The sequence below is a fragment of the Maylandia zebra genome, linkage group LG2 (assembly GCF_041146795.1).
Source record: "Maylandia zebra isolate NMK-2024a linkage group LG2, Mzebra_GT3a, whole genome shotgun sequence".
Lineage (NCBI taxonomy): Eukaryota > Metazoa > Chordata > Actinopteri > Cichliformes > Cichlidae > Maylandia > Maylandia zebra.
Genome location: NC_135168.1, coordinates 43,786,865 through 43,810,475, shown reverse-complemented (window position 1 = coordinate 43,810,475; position 23,611 = coordinate 43,786,865). Strand labels below are relative to the sequence as shown.

Here is a 23,611-nt window from a genome sequence, read left to right as displayed (position 1 = left end):
AGTAACACTTAACAGGTTGCGCTGCATTTGTTTGTGAGTTCAAGTTTGCACATATACACAGGTGCCTATACAGAATCGTAGGAGAGGCAGCGTGCGTGTTTGTGCGTCCATCCACCACCAGAACCATCCTTAATGTTGCCTTGGCAACAAGCTGACTGAAGTAAATGAGTGTCCCGGCTCTGCTGAGGGATTGTGGGAAAGCAATATGCCAGCGTTCCGCCCCATTAGTTTGACAGACAGCCTGTTTGGCCTATAAGAGGTCAGCTGGCAAGGGCAATCGTATTAGTATTCCATAGGAGAGACTTCAGGATTGGTTTTACTCTTATGCCAAGCTACCCATGAGTGTGTGTTTTCTTATGTGTGGATGTGTTTGTTGAGGGTGGGCGGTTTGAGGTAAAGCTTGTCGTGGCACAGAACAATAGCAGAGAATGTGTGTGTGTGCGAGTGTGTGTGTTTGTTTTTGTGCCCTGCTGGAGGTTGCAGGCTCCGCGCCAGGTAAGCATATCGCCAATTATCACTTCACAGTCCCCCTACATCCCCTCCCTCTCTCCCCCAGAGTCAGTCAATACAGAGCCTGCGAGGGAGATGTGATAACACCTAAACTGGTCAGCCGCCTGTTTAACAGGGTAAAGAAGCCAAAACACTAATTTCAATCCTTCCTGTATTCATCCATGCATTGCATCCTTTTAATCTATTCCTCTCTGGAACCCTGCTTAACATTCATCTCTCCCTTCTTTGTTTTTAGTCTCACCCACTCTTTTCACCTACACACCTTTTATTTATTTATTTGTTTTACACTTGATCCCCTTCCAAAGCCATTTCTTTTTGTCCAACTGTGCTCTTCAGTCTCCCGTCTCGTCGTTCTCTGTCTGTGTGTGAGTGTCTCTCCATTCCCCATTGTTTTTATTTATTTATTTATTTATTTATTTTTTTGTTTGTGCACTCCATCTCTGATTCCCCAAAAGACCGAGCTTCAATAGCAGAAAACGGTGAAGTGATATTTAGTATGATAATCAAGGCTAAATTATGAATTTTGCATGATTTTTTTTTTTAGGATGAAAATTAATTTGGCATATTTCATGTTTTGTGTGTTTTTGTGTGTCTAGTGATATAAATGTGTTCCCTGGTTATTGTGTTATAATCGGTTGATGTCTATTGGTTGCATTAGGTGTAGCCAATTAAGACTAATGGTCGAGTAGTTCACATGCTTCATTTGCACAGAGTCAGTGGAGTATGAACAACAAGTATCCTTTGACACCAAACTCATTGCTCGTTTTAAATGACTCGGTGTCTAAGTGGCTTATAAAGACCTGATATTGGTGGTATTTTTTATTAAGGCAATGTCAGTTTGACTTTTTTTGCTTCCCAAGAAAAGTGATTTTCATTTGTGATGAAGTTATTTATTTATTTTTTACATTCATAAGCATAAACAATACAGACAAACAGCCTTTACAAAATCCAGTTCCTATGCAATAAAAGACCAAAAGGAAATCAACAGAAACATATAAATTACATAAATCAATTAGAGTGAGGCTTCAGACTGCTGGAATATTATTGTTGTGTCTGAAATCCCTGCCTTGTACTAGAATTGTACTAGAGAAGACAGTATCACGACCAAAATGTTTGCAATAAATTCAGTCAGATTAATAATAATATTGGGAAGATGAGAAGTTCAGTCATTCAAGAGGCTCAGAGTAGCGCCACTACTCCTCTATGTCAAAAGGAGCCAGTTGAGGTGGTTCGGGCATCTTATTGGGGTGCCTCTTGGCCGCCTCCTGGGTGTTCCTGGCATGTACCACTAGAAGGACCCCCCGGGCCAGGCCCAGGACATGCTGAAAAGATGTATTTCTTGACTGACCTGGAAATGCCTCAGTGTTATTGTAGATAGACACATAACAGACAAGTTGTACTCTTCAGCATAGACTGACTAAGACTGATTTCAAGGTATTGGCAGTCTGCCTGCGTTTATAAAGTAGGCAGCAAAGGTAAGGAATAATTGCTAATCTGTCTGAGAGTGGCTGCATCAGATTGGAGATCTGTGCAACTGCCTCGTGATCAAAAGTGGTTAGCCAGAAATTGAGGGTGTTACAAACTTAATCTCTGGGGAAGTTTGTTACTAGAACTACTTGCAATTGGTCTCTTACAGCAAGAAATTTCAGTGCAGTCACTGAGCAAACACTGGTTATTATTTTTGAACCCCCTACTGGCAAGGATGCTTCCATGCTATTGTTACTCTGTATTGGGACTGAGCCATGAGCAACTCAGGTTCAAGTGCTGTAAAAGTTACAAGTTAATGTAGTTAGAATCAAACGCATCAAGTCCCTAGAAATAAAGGAGGTCATGAAATTCACATTGATCTATCCTGGGTCCTATATTCCGATCAGTTAAAGACAGCAGTCATGAAAAGTTTTATTTTCAACATCAGTAGAAGTGGTTGCAGCCTGCTTACATCATAAATCTTACTGACATCTGATATTTTCTGGAAATCAATAACAAGCCTCCTAAAAGAGCAACAATAGAGAGCAAGAGCTCCACGGTGAAAATAGACAGTAAAAAAAAGTGAAACCTCACAATTCTCTCCCAAGTGCTTCTCTTATAACACTCATTGTTTTCCAACTGTGTATGTGTGTGTCAAAGAACGGCATGTTTCAGGCATACTTTATAGTACTTGTGGTGAGTAGAAAAAACTTCCTACCAGCTCCTCTGATTATTAATCGTGTATAAAAAGTTATAAAGTAACCCTTAGCTATTAAACAACAATGGATGTTAAAAAGTTTTAGAAAAAACTTTTAATAGCTAACTTGATCAACAGGAAGAATACATTATAAATGTGAAAGAAGCCATTTCTGTTGTGATAAAGTCAACACCTGCGCTGTAATGACATTTCTCTGGTGGCCTGCTGAGGCTAATCTACCGAACACCTCGTCACCATATCAAAAACCACTCATTACATTACATAATGGCACCTAACAGGCTCACCGTTAAATAGGTTATTATTGCACTTGATCACACTAACATTAGTCTGTTATGCTGGTAATTCATCTTTAGGTAGGCATAGATTTCTGCATCAAATTGCAAAGAATAGGCAATAGTTTTGTTTTGTTTTTAAATAAAACTTAAAAGCACTCATTACAGCTTGCTGGTTGTACTAGAGGAAGTCATTAGACTTTATTCCTTGGGGACTATAAATGAACAAGTTGTTCTCACCCCCAGATTTTCATGTACTGAAACTTGACCACAACCTTTTGGCTTTAGATTGCGCTGTTCTGGCTACCCATCCAGCTTCATTTTCAACCTGCGGTGCAGTCCAGTCCAGTTCAGTACATCTGAGCAACTGCTGTCATCACTGCTGGACATGGGTAACCATGACAGCCATGAAACTAGCAGAGAAGTTTGTTGTAGATGTGAAAAGTTCTTGTTACTGCTACATGGATTGATATTTATATAGCGTTTTATAGCTTAACAGAGCAGTCAAAGCACTTTTTAAATACAATCCACATTCACCCTTTCACACATTCATACAGCATCTTATTTTATACTTTCAATAACTTTCTAACTACCTTACACACTCACACTCCAGTGTATCGCAGGCTTTTGTGGGTTCAGTATCTTTCAACATGTGGGCTGAAGGAGCCAGGGATTGACCCGCTGACCTTTCCATTGGTAGATTACATCCTCTACAGTAGATACTAGCTGTCCTCCTTTGTTAGGCGAGAAACTCAAATCAAACATTAGCCATAGTTGTTGTTTAGTCTGCGTATTGTTAGATGTCTGGAGGTCCGCATGTCTAATCTGCTACCATAAGAAATTGCAACAATGTTGGAAATAAAAAAGCATATTTATGCACGTTTCGTGTGTTAGAGTCATGACTTTCAGTGAGGAGGAAGAGGGTGACATTTGATCCAGATACAGGTTGCATGGTCTCTTCCACCTGTGCTTTCATTTCTTTGATCAAGGAGACTCCTTCTTAGATTATAAAACTTAGGTATTTTCCTTCTTCATATCTTGAGTTTGAAGGTGCAGACAAAAATTTAAAATTGCCTCCGCTGCAAATGAACAGTTGGTATGATGCTCCATTTCTGAAGGAAAAGACTTTTTTGCCGTTTATTTCTGAATACCGTATATTTTTTTTCTCTGTGAAATAACCTCAAAAAACAACTACCTTTACCCTTAAAATATGACAAAATTTGATCTGTACCCTGCCTCTTGCCCTGTGACAGCTGGAATAGGCTCCAGCACCCCCCACAACCCTGAAAAGGATAAGCGGCAGCGAATGGATGGATAAATGAATGGGTCTCAGTGAGAATCGGCTGGTGTGAAATGCGTGGCAATACATCCAATAGTTGTTCAGATATCACATTGTGAAGTGAGTTGACCACTTGGCAGCTGTTATAGCTCACCAAAACCACAAGTACATTATAGATGCTGGTCTCAAATTATATGTGTGGAATACTAGTATAATACTAATAGTGGTGGAAACTCATAGAAAACACATGCAAGACAATTCTTTTGTTCGCCTTTCTACTATTTTTAAAAAAAGGCAAATATTTCTGGCAGAAAAATGATTTTGGTCTAGAAACTCAACAAATCCACTCATATTGTTTTCTAGAGCGATATTGGTGCCCATAAGCGACTCTTACATAGCCGTCTGCATTGACAAGGTACTGCTGGTGCCGCTTTGCTTCAAGCACATCTTTCATTTGCTTCCCCCTCTGCTCATGAGTTCCCCCCCTTCATATTTCTGGCACCATTCAAGTGACAGAACAGTGTCTGAATCTACTCAGTAGCATGCAGTGCTCATGCTGGGCTATTACACTGGCTCCCATGGAGTCAGAAGTTACTGTAGACTGAAAGAAAGCTAACATGGTCTGTGTTCAGTGAGTGCAGTGACAGGGATAGCTTGTCTGTGTTAAAGAGGTGGGAGTCATGGAGTGGTTAAATAGGTGTATGGATATTTATTAACCATACTCACCAGGTTCAGGTTCTTTTGTCTGCCTCCTATCATCTCCATTTAGCAAGGAGCAATCTAATTTAAACATGATAATATCAAAGCTGCCTTTTGCTAAATGGAAAAAGCAACTCATGTGAAAGAAAATATATTGAGCATGACATTAAAATGATCTTATTTGGAGCTAAAAGGACAGGAAGTGCTGGTTTCTGGGATTAAAAAGTCATCTTTTGTGTGTCTCCGTGGGCGTGTTTCTTTCCTCTTTGGTTTTTTTGTGTCCCTGTGTGACTCGCCACATAAGAATGTGATTGGTCACTTCATAGAAAGGCTTTAGATCTGGGGACTTGAACTCAGAAGGCCTGCGCAGTCATTCATCCATGCCAGTAATAGGCTAACACCTTAGCACCGGGGATCTAAAATCAGATTTCGGCAGCCCCCTTGGCCCTGCGCCTGATGTAAGGGGTCATTGTAACAAGCGGAAATCAGCAGTTCGCCATCCTTTGTAGTCACATTAAACTCCCAAATTAAATGTATTCCAAACAGTGTTTCTGTGCCAGGACACGTGTTCCTTAATTTTGGCATTCAGCTGTATTTAAAGCTGTATGTGCACCCATGCATATGTGCTCTAGAGTGTGTAGCTGCATGTGTGTGTGCAAGCCTCAGTGTGGATGTTTTTCAGCTCCATTCGCAAGCTTGTATTACAGCTGTGTAAGAGTGAGGGCAGGGCAGTACTTGGGTCAAAAAGCACTGCTGTAGCTCAAGGCTATGCAGTCCACTCATAAAGACTGGAGGGGAAAAGGCCAGTTTGCACTAGTAGGCACACAGAGAGGCACATACACATTTGTGTATCTGTCAAACATGCAGCAACGAATGGAAAAAAAAAAGGTATTGTTGGTTTAATTTCCAAGTCAGTTCCTTTTCTTTTTTTTATAAGATAAGATAAGATAAGATAACCTTTATTAGTCCCACACGTGGGAAATTTGTTTTGTCACAGCAGGAAGTGGACAGTGCAAAAGTTATGAGGCAAAAATTAGAATACAATAAGAATAAATACAGTACACAACTGTACAGAATAGAATAAAATAAAATACTATATACAGTAGAATAAAATAAAATAAATATACAATAAGATAAAAATAGAATACAAATACTATATACAACTGAGTAAAAATACAACGATGACAGAAAGGATTATTGCACTTAGTATTATTGCATATGTATGGATGTGTGTGCTTGATCAGTTAAAGTCTTTGTTGTGGAGTCTGACAGCAGTGGGGAGGAAAGACCTGCGAAATCTCTCCGTCCCACACCGTGGGTGCCGCAGTCTCCCACTGAAGGAGCTGCTCAGTGCTGTCACAGTCTGCTGCATGGGGTGGGAGATGTTGTCCATCAGGGATGACAGCTTAGCCGCCGTTCTCCTGTCACTCACCACCTCCACTGGGTCCAGAGGGCATCCTAGAACAGAGCTGGCCCTTCGGATCACCCTGTTCAGTCTCTTCCTGTCCCCAGCAGAGATGCTGCCGCCCCAGCAGACCACGCCATAAAAGATAGCAGAAGCCACAACAGAGTCATAGAAGGTCTTCAGGAGTGGGCCCTCCACTCCAAACGACCTGAGTCTCCGCAGCAGGTACAGCCTGCTCTGCCCTTTCCTGTAGAGGGCGTCTGAGTTATGAGTCCAGTCCAGTCTATTGTTCAGATGAACACCATTATTATGTTGTTTTTCTTGCTTGTTTCTTTTTCTCCCTCCAGACTATTTTTACATCTGCTACTCTTGCTTATTCCCCTCCCCTCCTCCCCTCCTCTCCTTTCCATCTCTCTGTCTTATCACACTTGTTCTCTCTTTCAGAGTTGGCCTGCTTCAAAGTTGGTGTGCAGCGTATTTTTGTGTCACCTCAAGGACTCATCACACACACGCCACACGTACACTTGAAAATACACTCATAAATACAGTGTCCACAGCTGCACATATGCTTTGACAAGGATATACACACACAATATATCACTCACATGCGCATACACACATATCTAAGCTAGTTTCTGAGCACCCTGAGGAGGTAGCCACTGTTCAGAACTTGTTTGTCACACCCTCGCACTTGTGCTTCGCTCACAGCGTGGCCCAGTTCAACATGGCACAGCATGACATGGCACACCACGGCTCAGCGCCGCATGCGATATGCCAACTTAACACAATAATGTTCAGATAACACCAGACCCCTGCCTGGAGCGCCTCAGTTTGGCGAAACACACCGCTGTAACAGCTGGTCTGTACGCAGAGAGACAGATAAGAACCACAGGCCAATGTGCTGAGCTCTGGCATATGGATTGATGCTATTGAACTATTTTGAACCAGTGCTGACAAGTGTCACAGTGCTGTGACGAATCCATTTCTGACATGTGCCTGATTCTGGGTTGATTTAGAATCCAAACTTTAGATTTAATATTCTAGAAAAACGACATGTTGCTCATACACGACGACCAAAGATTAATTGAATTAAAGGGATGCTTTTCATTAACACACATGAACATGTTTAAATGTCTACATATTTACTGGCAACCTATCCAGGATGTACTAGTCCTTTCAGCAATATGCCAGCTTAACACAGATAACATCAGGCCCCCGCCTGGAGCCACTCAGTTTAGCGAAACACACCGCCGTAACGTCTGGTCTGTACACAGAGAGACAGATAAGAACCAGACCTATGTGTTGAGCTCTGGCATATGGACTGATGATATTAAACTATTTTGAACAAGTGCTGACAACTATCATAGTGCGCATGTTTAAATGGCAACCTGTGCAGGGTGAACCAGTCCTCCTTCCTCGCGTCAGTGCCTGACCCCACAACCCTGAATTGTATAATGGATGGATGGATGTTTTTTCCATTGGTTGGTTATTGCTCAATTGATCAAATATAACATTATGATCACTGACAGGTGATGTTAATAACACTAATTATTTCTTCACCTGCTACAAGGTGGGATATATTAGGGAGCAAATGAACATTTTGACCTCAAAGTTAATGTGTTAGTAGCAGAACAAATGGGCAAGTGTAAGGATTTGAGTAAGTTTGACAAGGGCCAAACAGTGATGTTAGATAGCTGAGTCAGAGCATGTCCAAACTGCAACTCTTGTGGGGTGTTACCGGTCTGCAGTGGTCAGTATCTATCAAAAGCCGTCCAAGGAAGGAACATTGGTGAACCACTCACAGAGTTATGGACACCCAAGGCTCACTGATGCCTGTGGGGTCTTATCCAACAGAAGAGCTACTGTAGCTCAAAATGCTGGTTCAGTAGAAGAGTGTCAGAATACACAGTGCATTGCAGTTTTTTGCATATGGGGCTGCATAACTGCAAACTAGTCTGAGTACCTGTGCTGACCCCTGTCCACCGAAAAGTCCTAACAAAGGGCATGTAAGCATCAGAAGTGGACTACGTAGCAATGGAAGCAGGTGGCCTGGTCTGATCAATCGCGTTTTCCTTTTTTTTACATGTCGATGGCCGGGCGTGTGTTAGTCACTTACACTTTACAGCATAGTACACCTCGCACCAGGATGTACTATGCTTTGGGCAGTGCTCTGCTGGGAAACCTTGGGTCCTGCCATCCATGTGTTACTCCTACCTAACCATTGTTGCAGACCATGCACACCCTTTCATGGAAATAGTATTCCCCGATGGCTCTGGCCTCTTTCAGCACAATAATGCCCCCTGCCACAAAGCAAAACTGGCTCATAAATGGTTTAAGGAACACAGCAATGAGTTTGAGGTGCTGACTTGGCCTCCAGATTCCCAGATCTCAATCCAATCGAGCATCTGTGAAATGTGCTGGACACCTCGAAATTTACAAGACTTACTGTATGTGTTACTAACACCTTGGCGTTAGATATCATAGCACATCTTGTGTGATCTAGTGGAGTCCATGCCTCAATGACCATTGCTGTTTTGGCAGCAAAGGGGAACCGACACAATATTAGGCAGGTGGTCATAATGTTGTGCCTGATCGGTGTGTATTGCTATTTGGTGTAGTCTGTTTTTAGATAGGATAGTTTCTCCTTACATGTATAATTGATATTAATAATCTCAATCTACTATATAATTAGTAACTGCACTCTAAAATAAATGTAGTGAAAGCTTCTCAAAATGTAGTGGAATAGAAGTAGAAAGTAGCATGCTGCTAGAATCACTGCTATAGAGAGAGGAGGGCTGCTGTCTGTAACAGCGCTTTCTAGAATCTGGCAAAGCTGGAAATTGATAACAAATTAGGCTCACAGTTAGTCTTCACACATTGCTTTCATTTTAAAATGTTTCTGGCAACTCATTTTAGCCTTGCAAGAGAGCTGTGGCTGTGTAAAACAAGCCAAAAGTGGATGTTAGAGTAGAAAAGATCACTTTAGTACGAGCTGGTAGGGCAATGTGTGTTATTAACCCACAAAATTTTATAGTTATAGTAATTAGAGCAGTTGTTAACTCTAGAAGAAGTTGTGCTTGACTTCACCTGAGCTCAAGGTCTCCAATACATCGGTGTATCTTTGCAGTGTGTAGGTGTGTGTGTGAGTGGAGAGGCTGCACAAAGAACACACAGATAACTGACAGTGCCATTGTCATGGATGTTGTGTTGCAGACCTTTGTTGGGGGGAAAATAAGATGCTGCTCAGGCTGGCTTTTCTAGTCTTTCTTTTGCATGTGCTCCTAAAAACACATTCACGGTTCAAACAATATTGTTCCTTACTTGTAACTGTGAGTGAAAGGCTTACCTTTCATATCACCATGGCCTTCCTCCACCGTGGTGAAGCTAAGAACCTGTTCTTTCTTGCAGTACATCGAACTGATTTTACTTATTTTCATATGAAACTTTTTCTTGGTTTAAAAACAAACAAAACCTAATTTTACATCCATTTACAGCCCACTTTGAACTTGAGTGGACCGGACGAGTGAACCTCCACTTTCTCATATCTCAATATAAGATAAAGAAGTGCAATTTCAACAGTGCATCTTAGTTTTTCTACATGATGAATGGGTAAAGTTACAGTGTTGCATGTTTTTGTTTTATAAAACAACAAAGTGTAAAATTTCTAGTAGACATTGAAAAACAGGAACTTTTCTGTCATTGAACTATTTAACTCAGGGGTGTCAAACTCCAGGCCTCGAGGGCCGGTGTCCTGCAGGTTTTAGATATCGACCTGGGTCAACACACATGAATCAAATGATTAGTTCATTACCAGGCCTCTGGAGAACTTCAAGACATGTTGAGGAGGTAATTTAGCCATTTAAATCAGTCGTGTTGGATCAAGGACGCATCTAAAACCTGCAGGACACTGGCCCTTGAGGCCTGGAGTTTGACACCCCTGATTTAACTAATACCTACACCACCAATTACTTTGGTGTAGTATGAATATCTGTGGGGGAGGTCTTTATCTGCAGGAAAAGCTGTAAAACATATAGAAACACAGGGTTTTATGTTTTACACACCTGATTTAGAGTATACACCCACTGTACACTTTATTAGGTACACCTTGCTAGTACTGGGTTGTAACCCTTTAGCCTTCATAGCTGTATTAATTCATCATTTATTCAACAAGCTGCTGGAAACATTCCTCACACATTTTGGTCATTTTTGACATGACAACATCAGACAGTTGCTGCAGATTTGTGGGCTGCATATCCACGACGTGAATCTTCTATTCTACCACTTCCCAAACGTGCTCTATTGGATTGAGATTTGCTAACTGTTGAGGCCTGAGTGTAGTGTCATGTCTCATTGGCATGTTGAGTAAACAAGTTTCGGATGATTTTACCTTTGTGACACGATGTGTATCCTGCTGGACGCAGCAGTTATAAGATGGGCACACTGTGGTCATAAAGGGATGAACATGGTCGGCAAAAACGCAGAGACAGGCTGTGGTGTTTCACTGATGCTTAATTGGTGCTAAGGGGGCCAGAGTGTGCTGAGAAAGTCTCCCTTACCTCAATTACACTACCAGTAGCCTGAGCTGTTGATAAAGGCACATGGATTAATGTTTAATGGTGTTCATGCTAAATTGTGACCCTGTCATCTGAATGTTGCAGCAGAAATCAAAACTCATTAAACCAGGAGATACTTTTCAAATCTTTTTAGTCTTGGTGAGCCTGTGTGAATTGTAGTCTCAGTCTCCTTTTCTTAGCTGACAGTGGTTACACCCGGTGTGGTCTTCTGCTGCTCTACTCCATGTGTTGTGCAATCAGAGATGCTCTTCTGTATATCTAGGTTTTAATGAGTGGTTGTTTGACTTACTACTGCCTTCCTATCAGCTTAGAGCAGTCTGACCATTCTCCTCTAGTATCAACAGGGCTTTTTTGCCCAGAGAACTGATTTTCACTGAATATTTAACTTAAAAAAGCAATATTTTCTGTAAACACTAGAGAGGGATCTGTGTGAAAATCCCAGTAGAGCAACAGTTTCTGAAATATTTGGGGCAGCACGTCTGGCACCAACGTTCAAAGTCACTTTAATCACCTTTCTTCCTCATTCTGATGCTCGCTTTGAACTTCACTGGATTGACCTGACCATGCCTACGCACCTCAAAGTACTGACTTGAGTACAGTTATGTATCACAAGGTTTGGGACAACTATGTTTTAAAATGTTTGGTAAAAAATAATGAAGTGATTTATAGTCAGTAAATTAGGTGAGCATTTCCTGAGGTTTTCCTCACTCTTGACTTTTATCTAAGGATAATCGTGATCTTTCCCAAAATCATTAGAAAGCATAGAATAGCATTAGTCATCATTATTCAAACAAATGAAATATGTTTTCAGCAAACAGGTGTTTTACTTTCATTAAAAACCACCCGTGGGTGCTCTGTTGGCCTCGGCTGTTAAGCTAAAGCCCGTGAACCACAATGTCCCAAAAGGTTTCACGATATGTTAATAAAAGAAATGTAAAAACGCCACAGAAGAACCTGAATGCTGAAAAATGGGAATATGTAAATGTAATTTCTGGAAGACTTGGTTGGACCTCCAGCTTATTCCTCCTCTTCACCCCAGCTGATCAGTGATCAATGAGTCAATCAAATCACAGAAAATCTATGTTATTACGGTTACTGTTATAGTGTCTCTGTGGATGGATTATTGTTTTACATGATTTTAAAAGCTCATTTGTTGAAGTTTGATATTTTTAGTGCTTTTTTTCCTTGAAGTGTGAATTAGACGCATTAAATTCTTCTTTCTCGCTTTCATAATGCTGCAAATCATAATAATAAAACTGTATCAAAATGAACTTTGAAGAAATAAGTCTGACTGCAAGGGGTGCATAGATTCTGTCTGAAAATGTAATTGGCACAGCTGTAAAATTGCTTCAGCCGCATCATTGCCCTCCTGGAAATGAACACAGTCACGGTCTTTAGATGTGGTGGGGATCAAAGACAGATACACATTTATGAATATTATGTAGATTTATGAAAATTTAATTAATAAAGAGTAATTGCCCAAAAAGTCAAAGTCAGCTGAGTCCTTAATAACACATTAAATCAAGTAATTAAGGAAGGCAATAGCCTTAAAATCCATTAAATAGACTGACATGTAGAGAGACAGATGCAAGCAGGATTAGGGGTGAAAAGTTAGTAACCTGCAGAAGCCTGGAAATTCAAGCGTTCACCGCTAATACCAACATTATCCAGGTCCTTTTAGCACTAAGCCTCGACTCCAGTAAAAGTGTCTGCTGGACTTCAAACCACACTCTGGCTGCTGTAATTAGTGAGATTGCAGGGGATTCACATAAGTAGGCCAACTTTTTTAAATCTCCTGTCGTCTCCTTTCCAGTGGACGGAGCGATCCACCGCGCTGCTGGTCCCATGCTAAAAAAGGAGTGTGCTTCGCTCAACGGCTGTAAGACAGGAGAGGCCAAGATTACCTGCGGCTACCGCCTTCCTGCAAAGTGTGAGTATAAAGTGTTTGTGTAACTTCTAGCAGCTCCGGTGAGGCTGCTTCCATGTGTTTCTGCTGGACAGCTTCCAGGTGTGAATGTGTGGGAAAGTGTAACAGGGATGCAGGATGATGTGGAAAAAGAGTTGCACTGTTGAGTCTTTCTAGAAAAACGAAGGTTAAACTGCTTCATGAATTTAAAAAATGGCTTTTAATAAGGAATTGGTGCTGTCTTAATATCAACAATTTCCTCTTTTAACGAATTAGTTTAAATAACTTGTGCATTTTTTTCTCTTAGAGAGGTCTTAAAGTAGCTCAGTTTCCCCTCTTTACCTCAAACCCGAGCAGCAGCACAAACTCGGATGTATCACTGAGTTCCATTTATAGCAGAGTAAATGGAACTCAATTATTAAGTGGCACTCCACTGCTGCTTGTGTAATGTGATGAAACTGTAGGGTCAACATGACAGGAGGCACTTTTCTAGGTGTTCTCCTCCAACTTTCTTCATATCTACAAGACATTTAATTAAGTAGGAGATCAGAACTCTGCATTTACATAAATCACAAAAGCTGACAGTCACTTTATTTTATTTTAGCCATTTAATTTTATTTTAAAAACCCTGAAAAACACAGTTATTGGGACATAAATAAGCCTCTAACTATAATATATTTATTTGTGTTATTTTTTTGCTATAAAAATACTCCCTTAAAGTTTGGAGCCAGTCCTAATATCTTTATATTTTAAGCAAACCTTTGTGGGGATACAGTATATAAGCCAAAAATCTGAGTTTCTATCATTTTAACAAGCTTGATCGTCAACACAGCCTGAACTGTCTTAGACGAGCTTTTTTGTGATAGCTTGAAGTACGGTACTGTGCAAAAGTCTTGAGCCACACCACCCCTTTCTTTATATTTTCCTTCCAAGGAGCCAGACTTTCTCTGTTTCTCTGGGCTTTCTGAAGTTCTTTTTACACTTTTTCACCACTAATTTTTGGTTTTCATGGGAATTTTTGCTTTTTTGGTAAACCAAATTGACCCATAAACCATTCAAGAATAAAAAAGGAGCACCTATCTTACGCGTTGTCCACATATGACAGACCATTTTAAATGGTATCTTTAGGCACTTTGTTACAAGCAACCTGTCAAAAAAAGCATAATTTGTTCCCATTTCTTTAGTTGAATTTGAGGAATAATGCAGACTATAAAACAGCTTGACAGACATAAAATAATGTTTTTGCACCAACAAGGTGATTCCCAAGAGCTATTAACTGAAAACGTGGCATATCTCAGAATGTGTCCTTATAAAATGAGGAAAAATGGACAAGTGGAGGACAAAAGAAGAAGTGTCAGGTCTAAAAAAAATATCCACAGCAGATGAAAAGTATCTGAAAGTCATGTTCTTAAGAAAGTCCTGACACAGGACCTGAGAGACGCATCTGGCCTTCAGCTGATGTGTCTACTGAGGTCTTATTGAGATGAAATTATTAGCATAACAGAGAAGACAATAAGAAAACAGACATATAGTTAAGGGACAAGAATAAATCTTGCTAAATTAAAGATCATTTTATGGAAGTTTTTACTAAAAAAAATATAGAAAAAGTTTGTTGATCGGTGGTCAACAGCATCTTCAGACATTGAAGATATATACTATACTGTACATGTTTCAGGCTACTGCGTGCATTTAGATATAACCACATACTGTACAATAAACACATAAAATATTACATTTTGTTTCACAAGATAACATTTCTTTGCACAGATCAATTTACATGCATACACAGTGCATCATTACCAAGAGGACCAGTCACAGTTGCTCGTATCTTTCTGTCTGGTTACATTTCTGCGAGGCGGAGCAGGGTAATTTGATATAGAGTTATTGGCTCGCTGAAAAACCCAGGCGATTCAGGTGATCTCCAATAATCTCTCTCTAATATCAAATCACAGCCTTGAATGTTAAAAATGGCAAAAAAAATTGATGGATTATTTCTCGGTTTAGTGCACGTTTAGTGTGTTAGCATTGCTTAGCTAATAATTGGGCTTTTTGCCTCAAAGCCAAACATATTTACCTTCTTCTGGCTTTAGATCAAGGAGTGTTTTTGGGCCATTTTGCTCACAAATGTCAAGAGGTTTACCGGCCACTATAGACAAACATTCATTTAGTTGTTTTCTAGGTTGGCTCACCTGTTCTTTTTAGAGTCCTGCCTCTTTACCAGTCTTGCATCTTTATCAGCTTAACTGCTTGAAACACCAAAAAACCACAAGTGAAACTCAGATTGGCAACTAATTGGCTAATATCAGCTCTGCGTGGGACTATAGTGCTAAAGGTTTATGCAAAAGATGACAAAAACTAAAAGTGTGGCAAAGAGAGGTAACTGTAATACCTTCATTATTCTAAATGGGATATTTTAAAGGAGAACTCCGCTGATTTTTATCACAGTCTGTTCACAGCTTTGGGGGACTACTGCTAAATATGGAGAGAAGGTTGGATGTGTTTGTGGCTCAGGAGTGAGCTGAGGAAAATCTGATAAACTGTCTTATAGTGATGACATCACTTGAGGCAATTTAGATTGAGGTAGGGGGGGAAATGAAAGACATCTGGGGGTGTGGAGCTGCAAAGGAGCATGACACTAATAGGTATGGAAATAATGCAGTAGCCAAGCTTTGAGCATTATAACGGCCACCCAGGTGTGAGCGTGCGTCGGTGTTTTTTTTCCGAGTGAGATTAAAGCAGCACTGAGGCTGTGTGATATCAGCTTCTGGTTCTACTGAGAGTTTAAGTTCACAGTGGCAGAGAAAAGGAAAGAAGAGAGGGGGGAAAAAAGGAGAAGAAGCGCTGATAAAGGCGAGCTCAAGGCAGAATGGAGCGCAGGAGTAGGAAAGATAGATAAGGAAAGAGTTGGAGAGAGGAAGAAATAAATGAAGCGGCGTAGAGGAGAGGAGAGATGTGAGAGGAGCTGAAGACTGAAGGGAATTAGGGGGAGATGAGTTCTTACATTGTCTGTTCTCCTTTGTTGGTTCACTTGTTTAACTTTGAGGATGTTAGCTGTCATTTTTGTTTGCGTGTTAGCGGATGCTTGGCTGCTTGTCACTGGGTTTTTTATGAGTGCATATTTATGTGCAATTGTGTGCATTTGTTTTGCTCTCCTGTACTTAGTCATACAGCCTGTTTCACAGGCTGCGTTCGCTCATGTGTTGGTGGATACGCTGTGCCAGTGCAGTATATCCTTGCACGCGGTGGGGTCTGCCTGTCAGATCCTATCAGTCTGGTACCTGTAACTCTGTCAGCATGAGATCTGTGTGACTGACAACTTTCTGACTCACTGACTCACTGACTAACCATGTGTGGGTGTGTGTGCGCGCACATCCACGCACACACCTTCTCGGTGTTGCACTTATGTGTGCGTGGCCTTTACCCAGCATGTGGTAAGGAGGCTGGTTCTCCCCTCCCAGACAAAATATTAAGTCCTGAGAATAATTCAACGTGCGTCTGCTCCAATGCTTAAACACTCACAACAGGGCTTGATTACCTCTCAGCAGGAGGGCGAGCGAGTCAAGACAGCAACAACAGAGGGAAAGCAAAGGAGGGGTGACAAAGCAGGCAGAGGAATGCGTGAAGGCAGAGGAACAGCTGAAGAGAGAGAAATGAAAATGAAACTCGACAGGAGAGAGGCAGAAAGGTTGAGAGATGGGCTCGGTCTCAAAGGCAGCACTTTGATCTTGATTTGTATGGGCTTGCCACCAGATGTGGGATTTCAAGAGCATCTGACTCACAAGTTGCCAAATGGTCCAGAAGACCTGCTGTCAGCCCTCTATGCAGAGTGTCCATCGATGATCCCGCAGCCACTTAGCCATCAGCAGCCTGGTATCGTAACCTAGCAACACCCAGAGTGCACGCCACACTACTGCTGCTGTTTAGCAACAGTTGCGTGCAATTCGGGGAAGCTGATAAATGACAGCTGGCCCAGGTCGGAGTCAAATCTCAGCCAAAATGTAAAGGCAGTTAAATCAGAAACTGTCAGCTTTGAGGCATATGAGCCACTGTAATTAGGACTCGATTAGGAGAGGAGCCTCCTGTTTGTGTGCGCTGCTCACTTGTGAGCCCGTTAGATGCTGTAAGATGCTTCTGCACATGTGTAGGTGTGTGCAAATGTTTTTTTTTCCTCTCTTTTTTCTTTTGCCTTTTTCTTCTATTTATTTATTTTATTTTTTTTGCAGTTGCCAGACAAGGGAGCCTGGGCCAGCGTGTTGTCTGGGCGACTCATGGCCCTGAGCTCACCTGTGTACCGATAAACACAGCTGTAACCCTGCTAACTTGTTCCCCAGCCAGCTCTACTCCCAAACACACAGAGATACAGCACTGGGGACAGAAGGTGCAGGAGGGTGAGTCAAAAGATAACACAACTGGCAACTTCCCCGTTAGAAAAAGCACCCCTTGGCTTTAGTGATGTCAATAAAGAGAGCTAGAGGCTCAGACAGCAGGGGTTTTGGGCACATTTAACCCTGATTCACTCCTGTCAACGTTTGGAGGAGAAAACTGCTCTGAGACTCACAGACACCGATGTTCAGCCCAGATTATCTGGTAAAGTGGAGGGTTTTTACAGAACCACTCTTAAACCTCCCAAATTGTTTGCAGATTAAAAAAATAAACATTTTTGACATTTGGAGTTAAGATCTGGATGATTATGAAATTACAAAACAAGACTCCAAATAAAGACAACAAGCAGCCAGCTCTACTACCTAATAGCTTTCTGTGAATGTAATGTAGCGCAGTCTGGGCAGCAGAGTAATACAATTTGAAAGGGGAAAAATATATAAAAATGTCAGACTGTGGAAAATCACCAAATAGTTTAATGACCCAGGCTGAAAGCAAACAGCTGTGCAGGTGAAGAGTAATATCAGCGCCTTTTACCTACCTGTAAACATCAGTCTGAGCACAGCATACTTATCTGCAGTGGCCTCCTACATTTTTCAGTTGAACTCACTTTGAGTTGTACTTCTAGATAAAATGGCAGCTTCTGTTTGTTTCCCACTTGTATCTGTTTTCAGCAATGTTTCTGTGTTCCCAGATCTCAGTGGTAAGTGCCATGCTATCACAGCTAATACCTGACAGTCCTGTTTTCCTTTGAGATCAGTTGAAGCAGTGTAAATGTCCAATAAGTAATTATTTCAGAAAACAAGCTAAAAATGTTAAACTGTATTTCTTATTTTCACTCCAGTAGGTCCAGAGCATCAAGATTATTTCAAGATGAGCTGACCTGAAGTTACAATTAAGGCTAAAACTATCTTGTTTATTGTGGAAAGATGCATCTTTACTACATGTTAAACTGTAACTGTTTAGCAGCTGTTTGGGTCCAGCAGGCTAGAGCTAGTACCAATGTAAGGTCTCAGGTGCACAGGTTTAGAAACCACTGATCACTGGGGAAAAATGTGTCTTCTCTGACAGTGGGAGACTGCTGGCTGTTGTCAGTAACCTCCAACACAAGCACTAGCAGATGGCTTCAGTCACCTGTACTTAGCAGATGTTTGCGAACTACCCACGAAGTGGAAGTAAAACTAAGAAAAGTGTGACTTTAACTAGAAATGTAGAGCGTTTCCCTGAAACTAAAAGTTGTGTCTTTTTGAAATGTGTGGTGATAAAGAACAACTTCTACTTAAAAGGCAATTTTTTCCAGTATATCTCAAGCTAGTGAGTATTTGCAGACAGGTCACCATCTTCCATGCAAACATGGGCAATTTGGTAATCTCCTAGCAACCAAAGCAATCACAAGGAGGTAGATGCACCTGATTTCAACAGGTGACAGCCAGCATCTCCAGCAACCACTCATCAATTTATCCAATCTTCATGTGTAGAATCATTACAGGTGAAACTATATGCTTTTCTAGCTACAAGACAGACTCTTACAGTGTTCAAACCTGAAGGCAGTGTAGCTCACTGTGGCTTGCTTCTCCACCCCAAAATGAAAGTTCAAGGGTTGCTGGAGTGTGCACTGCAAATGCACAATTGGAAACGGCCAGAATGGGAGAGCTTAAATTGGTCCAGGACTTCATAAGGAGACAACCTCAAAGGAGTTGTCTGCCAAATTGAAATCTGCTGCAGCTTTAGATTTTTAAGGGTCGAGTTGTGAAACTTATTGCAACTTGTACAGGTGCAACTACTTCCTGTGGAAACACTATTAACATACATTTGTAAATATGAGCCTGAATTTGCACCAAGTTAATCACAGAACGGCTCATTTTAAATGTAGGTACTACACATATTTATCACACCTTTTTTTTCTAGATCCCAGCCCCTCCCCCCAAATAACACTTTTAATGTATCCTGCGCCTCAGTAAACCGTGGTAAACTTTTTAGTATTACTTGCAGATATTACTTTCTGGTGTCTCTTGTGCCAAATACAGCACAGTATATTGTCTTGTGTTTTGGGGAAATTGGCTGAAAGTAAAAGATACTGTTTGGGGAAAGTGGGAATCGCACAGTTGGAGGTGGAAAAAGATGGAGGGAGAGTGAGATGGATCTGGAAAAGATCAGACAGAAAAAGGACTGAAGGAAATAGAGAGGCATAAAGCAAGAGAGATATCACTCTGTCAAAAACTGGCTGTTATGCACCCCTCTCTTCTCTTCCTGCCTCCCGTCTCCCAATTTCTGTTCCCTCGGTGGCCAATTACCGCTAATTAAAATCCTCACTGCAGCTCTCCCAGACTCCCCCTCTTCTTCTCCTCTCAGACCTCCATCTTCTTGCTTCAAATGTTGCCCTGTCTGTTTCTCTTTCTTTGAAGATGCGGTGCTTCTCCCCCGTCGTGATCAACAACTTAAACACCTTGTTTCCCTGCGCTCTTCTCATCGTCTTTCTCACCTTTATACCTTTTCACCCTTCCTCTTTCCCCCCTTTTTCCTCACTCCTAAATTTGGTTCTTCTTTTCGTCCTCCCTCCGCCTTTGCTTTCTCCTCCACATCTCACCTCCCCCTCCACTGTTCCTATCATCATCAGCAGTAAGGTTTCTTTAGTAGTGCCAAGAGACTTGACAAGGCTCTGGGCTAAAGACTGTAGCAGCCTGACTGTGATACCTTGCTACTTGATGAGGGTTTTTTTTCTCCTCTCTTTTTTGCTTTTCCTGATAAGGTTGTCGACATCTTTGCTTCTTCCTGCCTCAGTGTCAGCAGTGCGATCCTTATAGGTGTTAAAAAGCTCCGTCAAAACTGCTGCTGATGAGGAGGAACGCGATGATGATGATCACAGCAGCAGCCGCCTTGGTGTTAATTCATTCAGTTAATTCATTCGCCTTGAAGGAGAATAAGGGAAGGGAAAAAAATAAGGCTCCAGTGTTGCTTGGCTCGGGGAAGGGAAGTTGGATAGTGGGAGTGAAAAGAGTAAAGAACATCTTTGCTGCTGCACTTTGATGAAGAGAATTATGTCCGCTCTTTTAAGCATCTGCATCTTGTTCCCCCTTTTCCATACACTCTCGTCCTCCTGTTTAGAATAACCGCCCCTCTGTCTTTTTCAGGGAAAGGTGGAAAGAGACAGGGAGAACCATAGGGCCTTTTACAAGACCTGAGCCTTCCTATTGTGCCAAAAACCCAGGCCTGGATTTAAGAGCTGTGTCTGCTTGGCTGAGCACAAACTGAGGCCGGGCACACAAAGGACCCGCTAGCCTTTTTCCTGCCTCCTGCTTTAAAGGCAGATAAAGAAAGGCGAGGGACAGATGGAGGTATGAGAAGAGGGAGTGAAAGGGGAGGGGAGGTAAAAAGATGGACGAATGGGTGGCTGTTAAGTATGAAAAGCAGAAGCAGTGACTCGTGGCCTCCCAGGTAAGAATGGTGTGAGGCCACAGGAGGAGAGAAGGGGAGGGGATAGAGACAAAGCCAAAAAAAGAGGAGGGTGATGGCAATAAGCAGGAAAAAAGCTGGAACGGTAGACAAAAAGAAAAGCGGGTGTCACCGGATGGCACTCAGTCAAGTTCTCTTAAGGCTTATGCCAGTGTAACGCCCACTTATGAGAGAGAGCAGGCACACACACACACACAGTCTCCCGCTGCATCTTTGCAGGCTGAATTTGCAAGGCGCATGCAAAATTTATTTAGCTTTTCTTCTCCCGTGTTACTCCCCGCTTCCCATCCTACCTGTCTGTGCCGTTTCATTTCATTATGTTGTTCTGTCACTTTATTATTGTTTTAGCAAAAAGATTCCACGGTGTGACAGCGCCTTTATAAAATAAGTAAAGCGGTATGTTTCATAAAAGCGCCTCGGTGCCATCTGTGGGGAGGGGAAAAGGCTCTTGTATTATAATTAGGTCAGACAGAATTGTGTTTTTACATTTTGATGAAAGTAGCTTCTTAGCATCGTATTCTAATTGATCTGATAAGCGCTACAGTATTCTCGGGCGGAAAATGAGATAAAACCGCAGGAACATTGGCGCTTTGCAACAAGAGGAGCCTGCTGAAACCATCTCCGACTTTGGAGACGGTTTCAGATGCAGCACTGATTAAATATTGTTCTCTTAAAGACAGCATTTGTATTTCAAACCAGTTGCATTCATAAAGAAGTGTTTTCTTTTTTTTTATCCACTGACCACTGTGGTTACTGGCTCCTTAACAAATAAAGATTTTACAGTGAAACTATGTTAATCATCAATGCCTGGCTCAAGGCCAACAATAAAAACAAATATTTCAGATTTTTGTTTGTGTTATTCACGTCACAGTAGATGCATATAAAAATTGACATTTTGTGATTTCTAATTAGGAAAACTTCCACTTTCTGAGCTTCCGGCTGCATCGTGGGTGCTCATGAATGAATGGAGCCCTATGGAGCTGTAGCCCAAAACATGATGAAAAAAAAATGTGTCCTTTAATTACCTAAACCAAAGCGGTTATGTATTAACTAGGGTTTGTATGTGTGTCATTCTGTCTGTGAACACAGTAGCTTAAAATGTTTGAAATGAATTCTCATAAAACTTTGAAAAGTCTAAAGTTGGCATCGTATTGTGTAAAGACACCTAACGAAGCAAACACACAATACGTCACTGGAATGCGTAGCCACAGGGTAATGACAGCCATTAATTCACATTGCATGCCTAACATTCATCTGCAGGCAGTGTTAAATTTCTTCTTTACATATCATAAACTAACGTGTTACACGCTCAGCGTGTGTGCATGTTCTTGTAATGACAGTTTAGAGAAATTTAACCACTAGCAAGATGATAAAATGCGGCTGTTACATCCATTTTTTCGCACTGTATGCAGACGCTACAGCGACGGCTGATGTTGGGTAGACGGGAAAAATGTTTGTGCAGAATCAGCAAGTGTCTCCCTCATTAATCAACAGAGCCAAACTAAAAAAAACACAAAAAAGCAAAACTTATCTGATGAGGTGGGAGTAATTTGATTGCATCTACTCATTATTCTGAATAAAATCTAGTCTTTACTGTTACTGTAGCAACTGTGCATAATTACTTTCAGAATATATCTGAGCATACAGTAAATCACAGCTCATGATTATGTTTTGACTGTAACTTGGATCTAAACCGAGGTGGCTGTATGATTGTTTTTTTTTATTCTGTGATCTGGAAAAAAGTTGGGGATGGATTCACATAAAAAATTTTTATCACAGGTGGGAACTGGACCAACTACCAGTGAATGTATACTTCTGTAATAAATCAGTGTTTCAGGTACATTCTAACCACAGATCTTTCTGAAGCAACCTAAGGTGTGACCTGGCGTGCTCCTCTCTAGAAATGTAAGCAACCGTTGCTATTGATGCAGCCTGCACAGATATAAATGTTGACCCTGGCGTAGGATCTTCATATATTCACTGCAGAAGTATAAATTAAGTGTTAGAAGTAATTAACTTTTGAAGTCAGTCTGGATAATTATTCTGATGAAGGAAGGATTCTCTACTATTTTGAGGGTAAATTGGACGTTTTTCATCATATATCAGTCTGGAGAAAGGAAAATTCGGAGACATCTTGATGTTCTCAAAAAATATATACTTGTGGATCCAGGAACTCCATACGTGGAGGATGTGGGGGGGATTTTTTTTAGCCTTGGCAAAGGAATGCTGTCTCAGACTGCTCTTCTTATTGTTGCTAACATGCATGTTATGCTCAGTTCACTGAAGAAAATAACTGTTTATTTAGTAGTGCAGTTCAATAATACAGATCATTTCACTGTTGCACAAAAGTATGCGAGCACTGCTGTTGTTCTGGAGCTGTTTTTTATATTTTATCTCTATCAAAGCACAGCACATACACTAAAAGGCAATCAGTGGATCTTTTTCAGGCAGCTTGAAGTTTTTGCTACCATCTTTTCTAGCAGCTACGAAGACAAGCTTGACATATTTGTTAACACCTCCTATGCTCGAGTGACGTGTGTTGATATACAACACTCATGGCGCCAGTATGTATAACAGGTGAGGGGTTTCAGTGTGTAGGAAACCTAATTACACAGCTTTATCAGCAAGTGCAGCTGGAGAGGAAGAAACTGCATCCCAAAGAGTTTGTTAAGATGGACAACCTGGAAACCTGGAAGTGCAAAAGTGACGTGTGAAGGATGAGTTGGCAAAGATGAGGCACAACGTGTGGCCAAGAAATGGCACAGGGACCTCAAATTGGCCATTAAATCCTCAAGGGACAAATAGGATTAAGTAATTGGATAAAGTCACATGAAAAATAAGGTTTTCACAGTCCTGAGAAAACCTACGTAGAACTTCTAATTCAGTAGCTTATAAATGCCTCCTGCAGTAACTTAAGAAAATCGTTTTTTTATCAGTCTTTTGCATCA

General features: G+C 41.3%; 1 protein-coding gene across 3 annotated transcripts in view; it reads left to right on the top strand.

The window, feature by feature from the left end:
• macrod1 (mono-ADP ribosylhydrolase 1) overlaps positions 1-23,611 on the top strand; it is a 147,492-nt gene that overhangs the window by 85,958 nt on the left and 37,923 nt on the right. For 2 of the 3 annotated variants that reach the window (XM_023154821.3, XM_023154822.3), the window contains exons 5-6: positions 12,738-12,854; positions 17,054-17,218. In XM_023154821.3, the coding sequence (XP_023010589.1) occupies positions 12,738-12,854; positions 17,054-17,218 (282 nt within the window). The remainder of the gene's footprint in view (positions 1-12,737; positions 12,855-17,053; positions 17,219-23,611) is intronic. The other variant, XM_004545570.5, reaches the window with a different exon arrangement.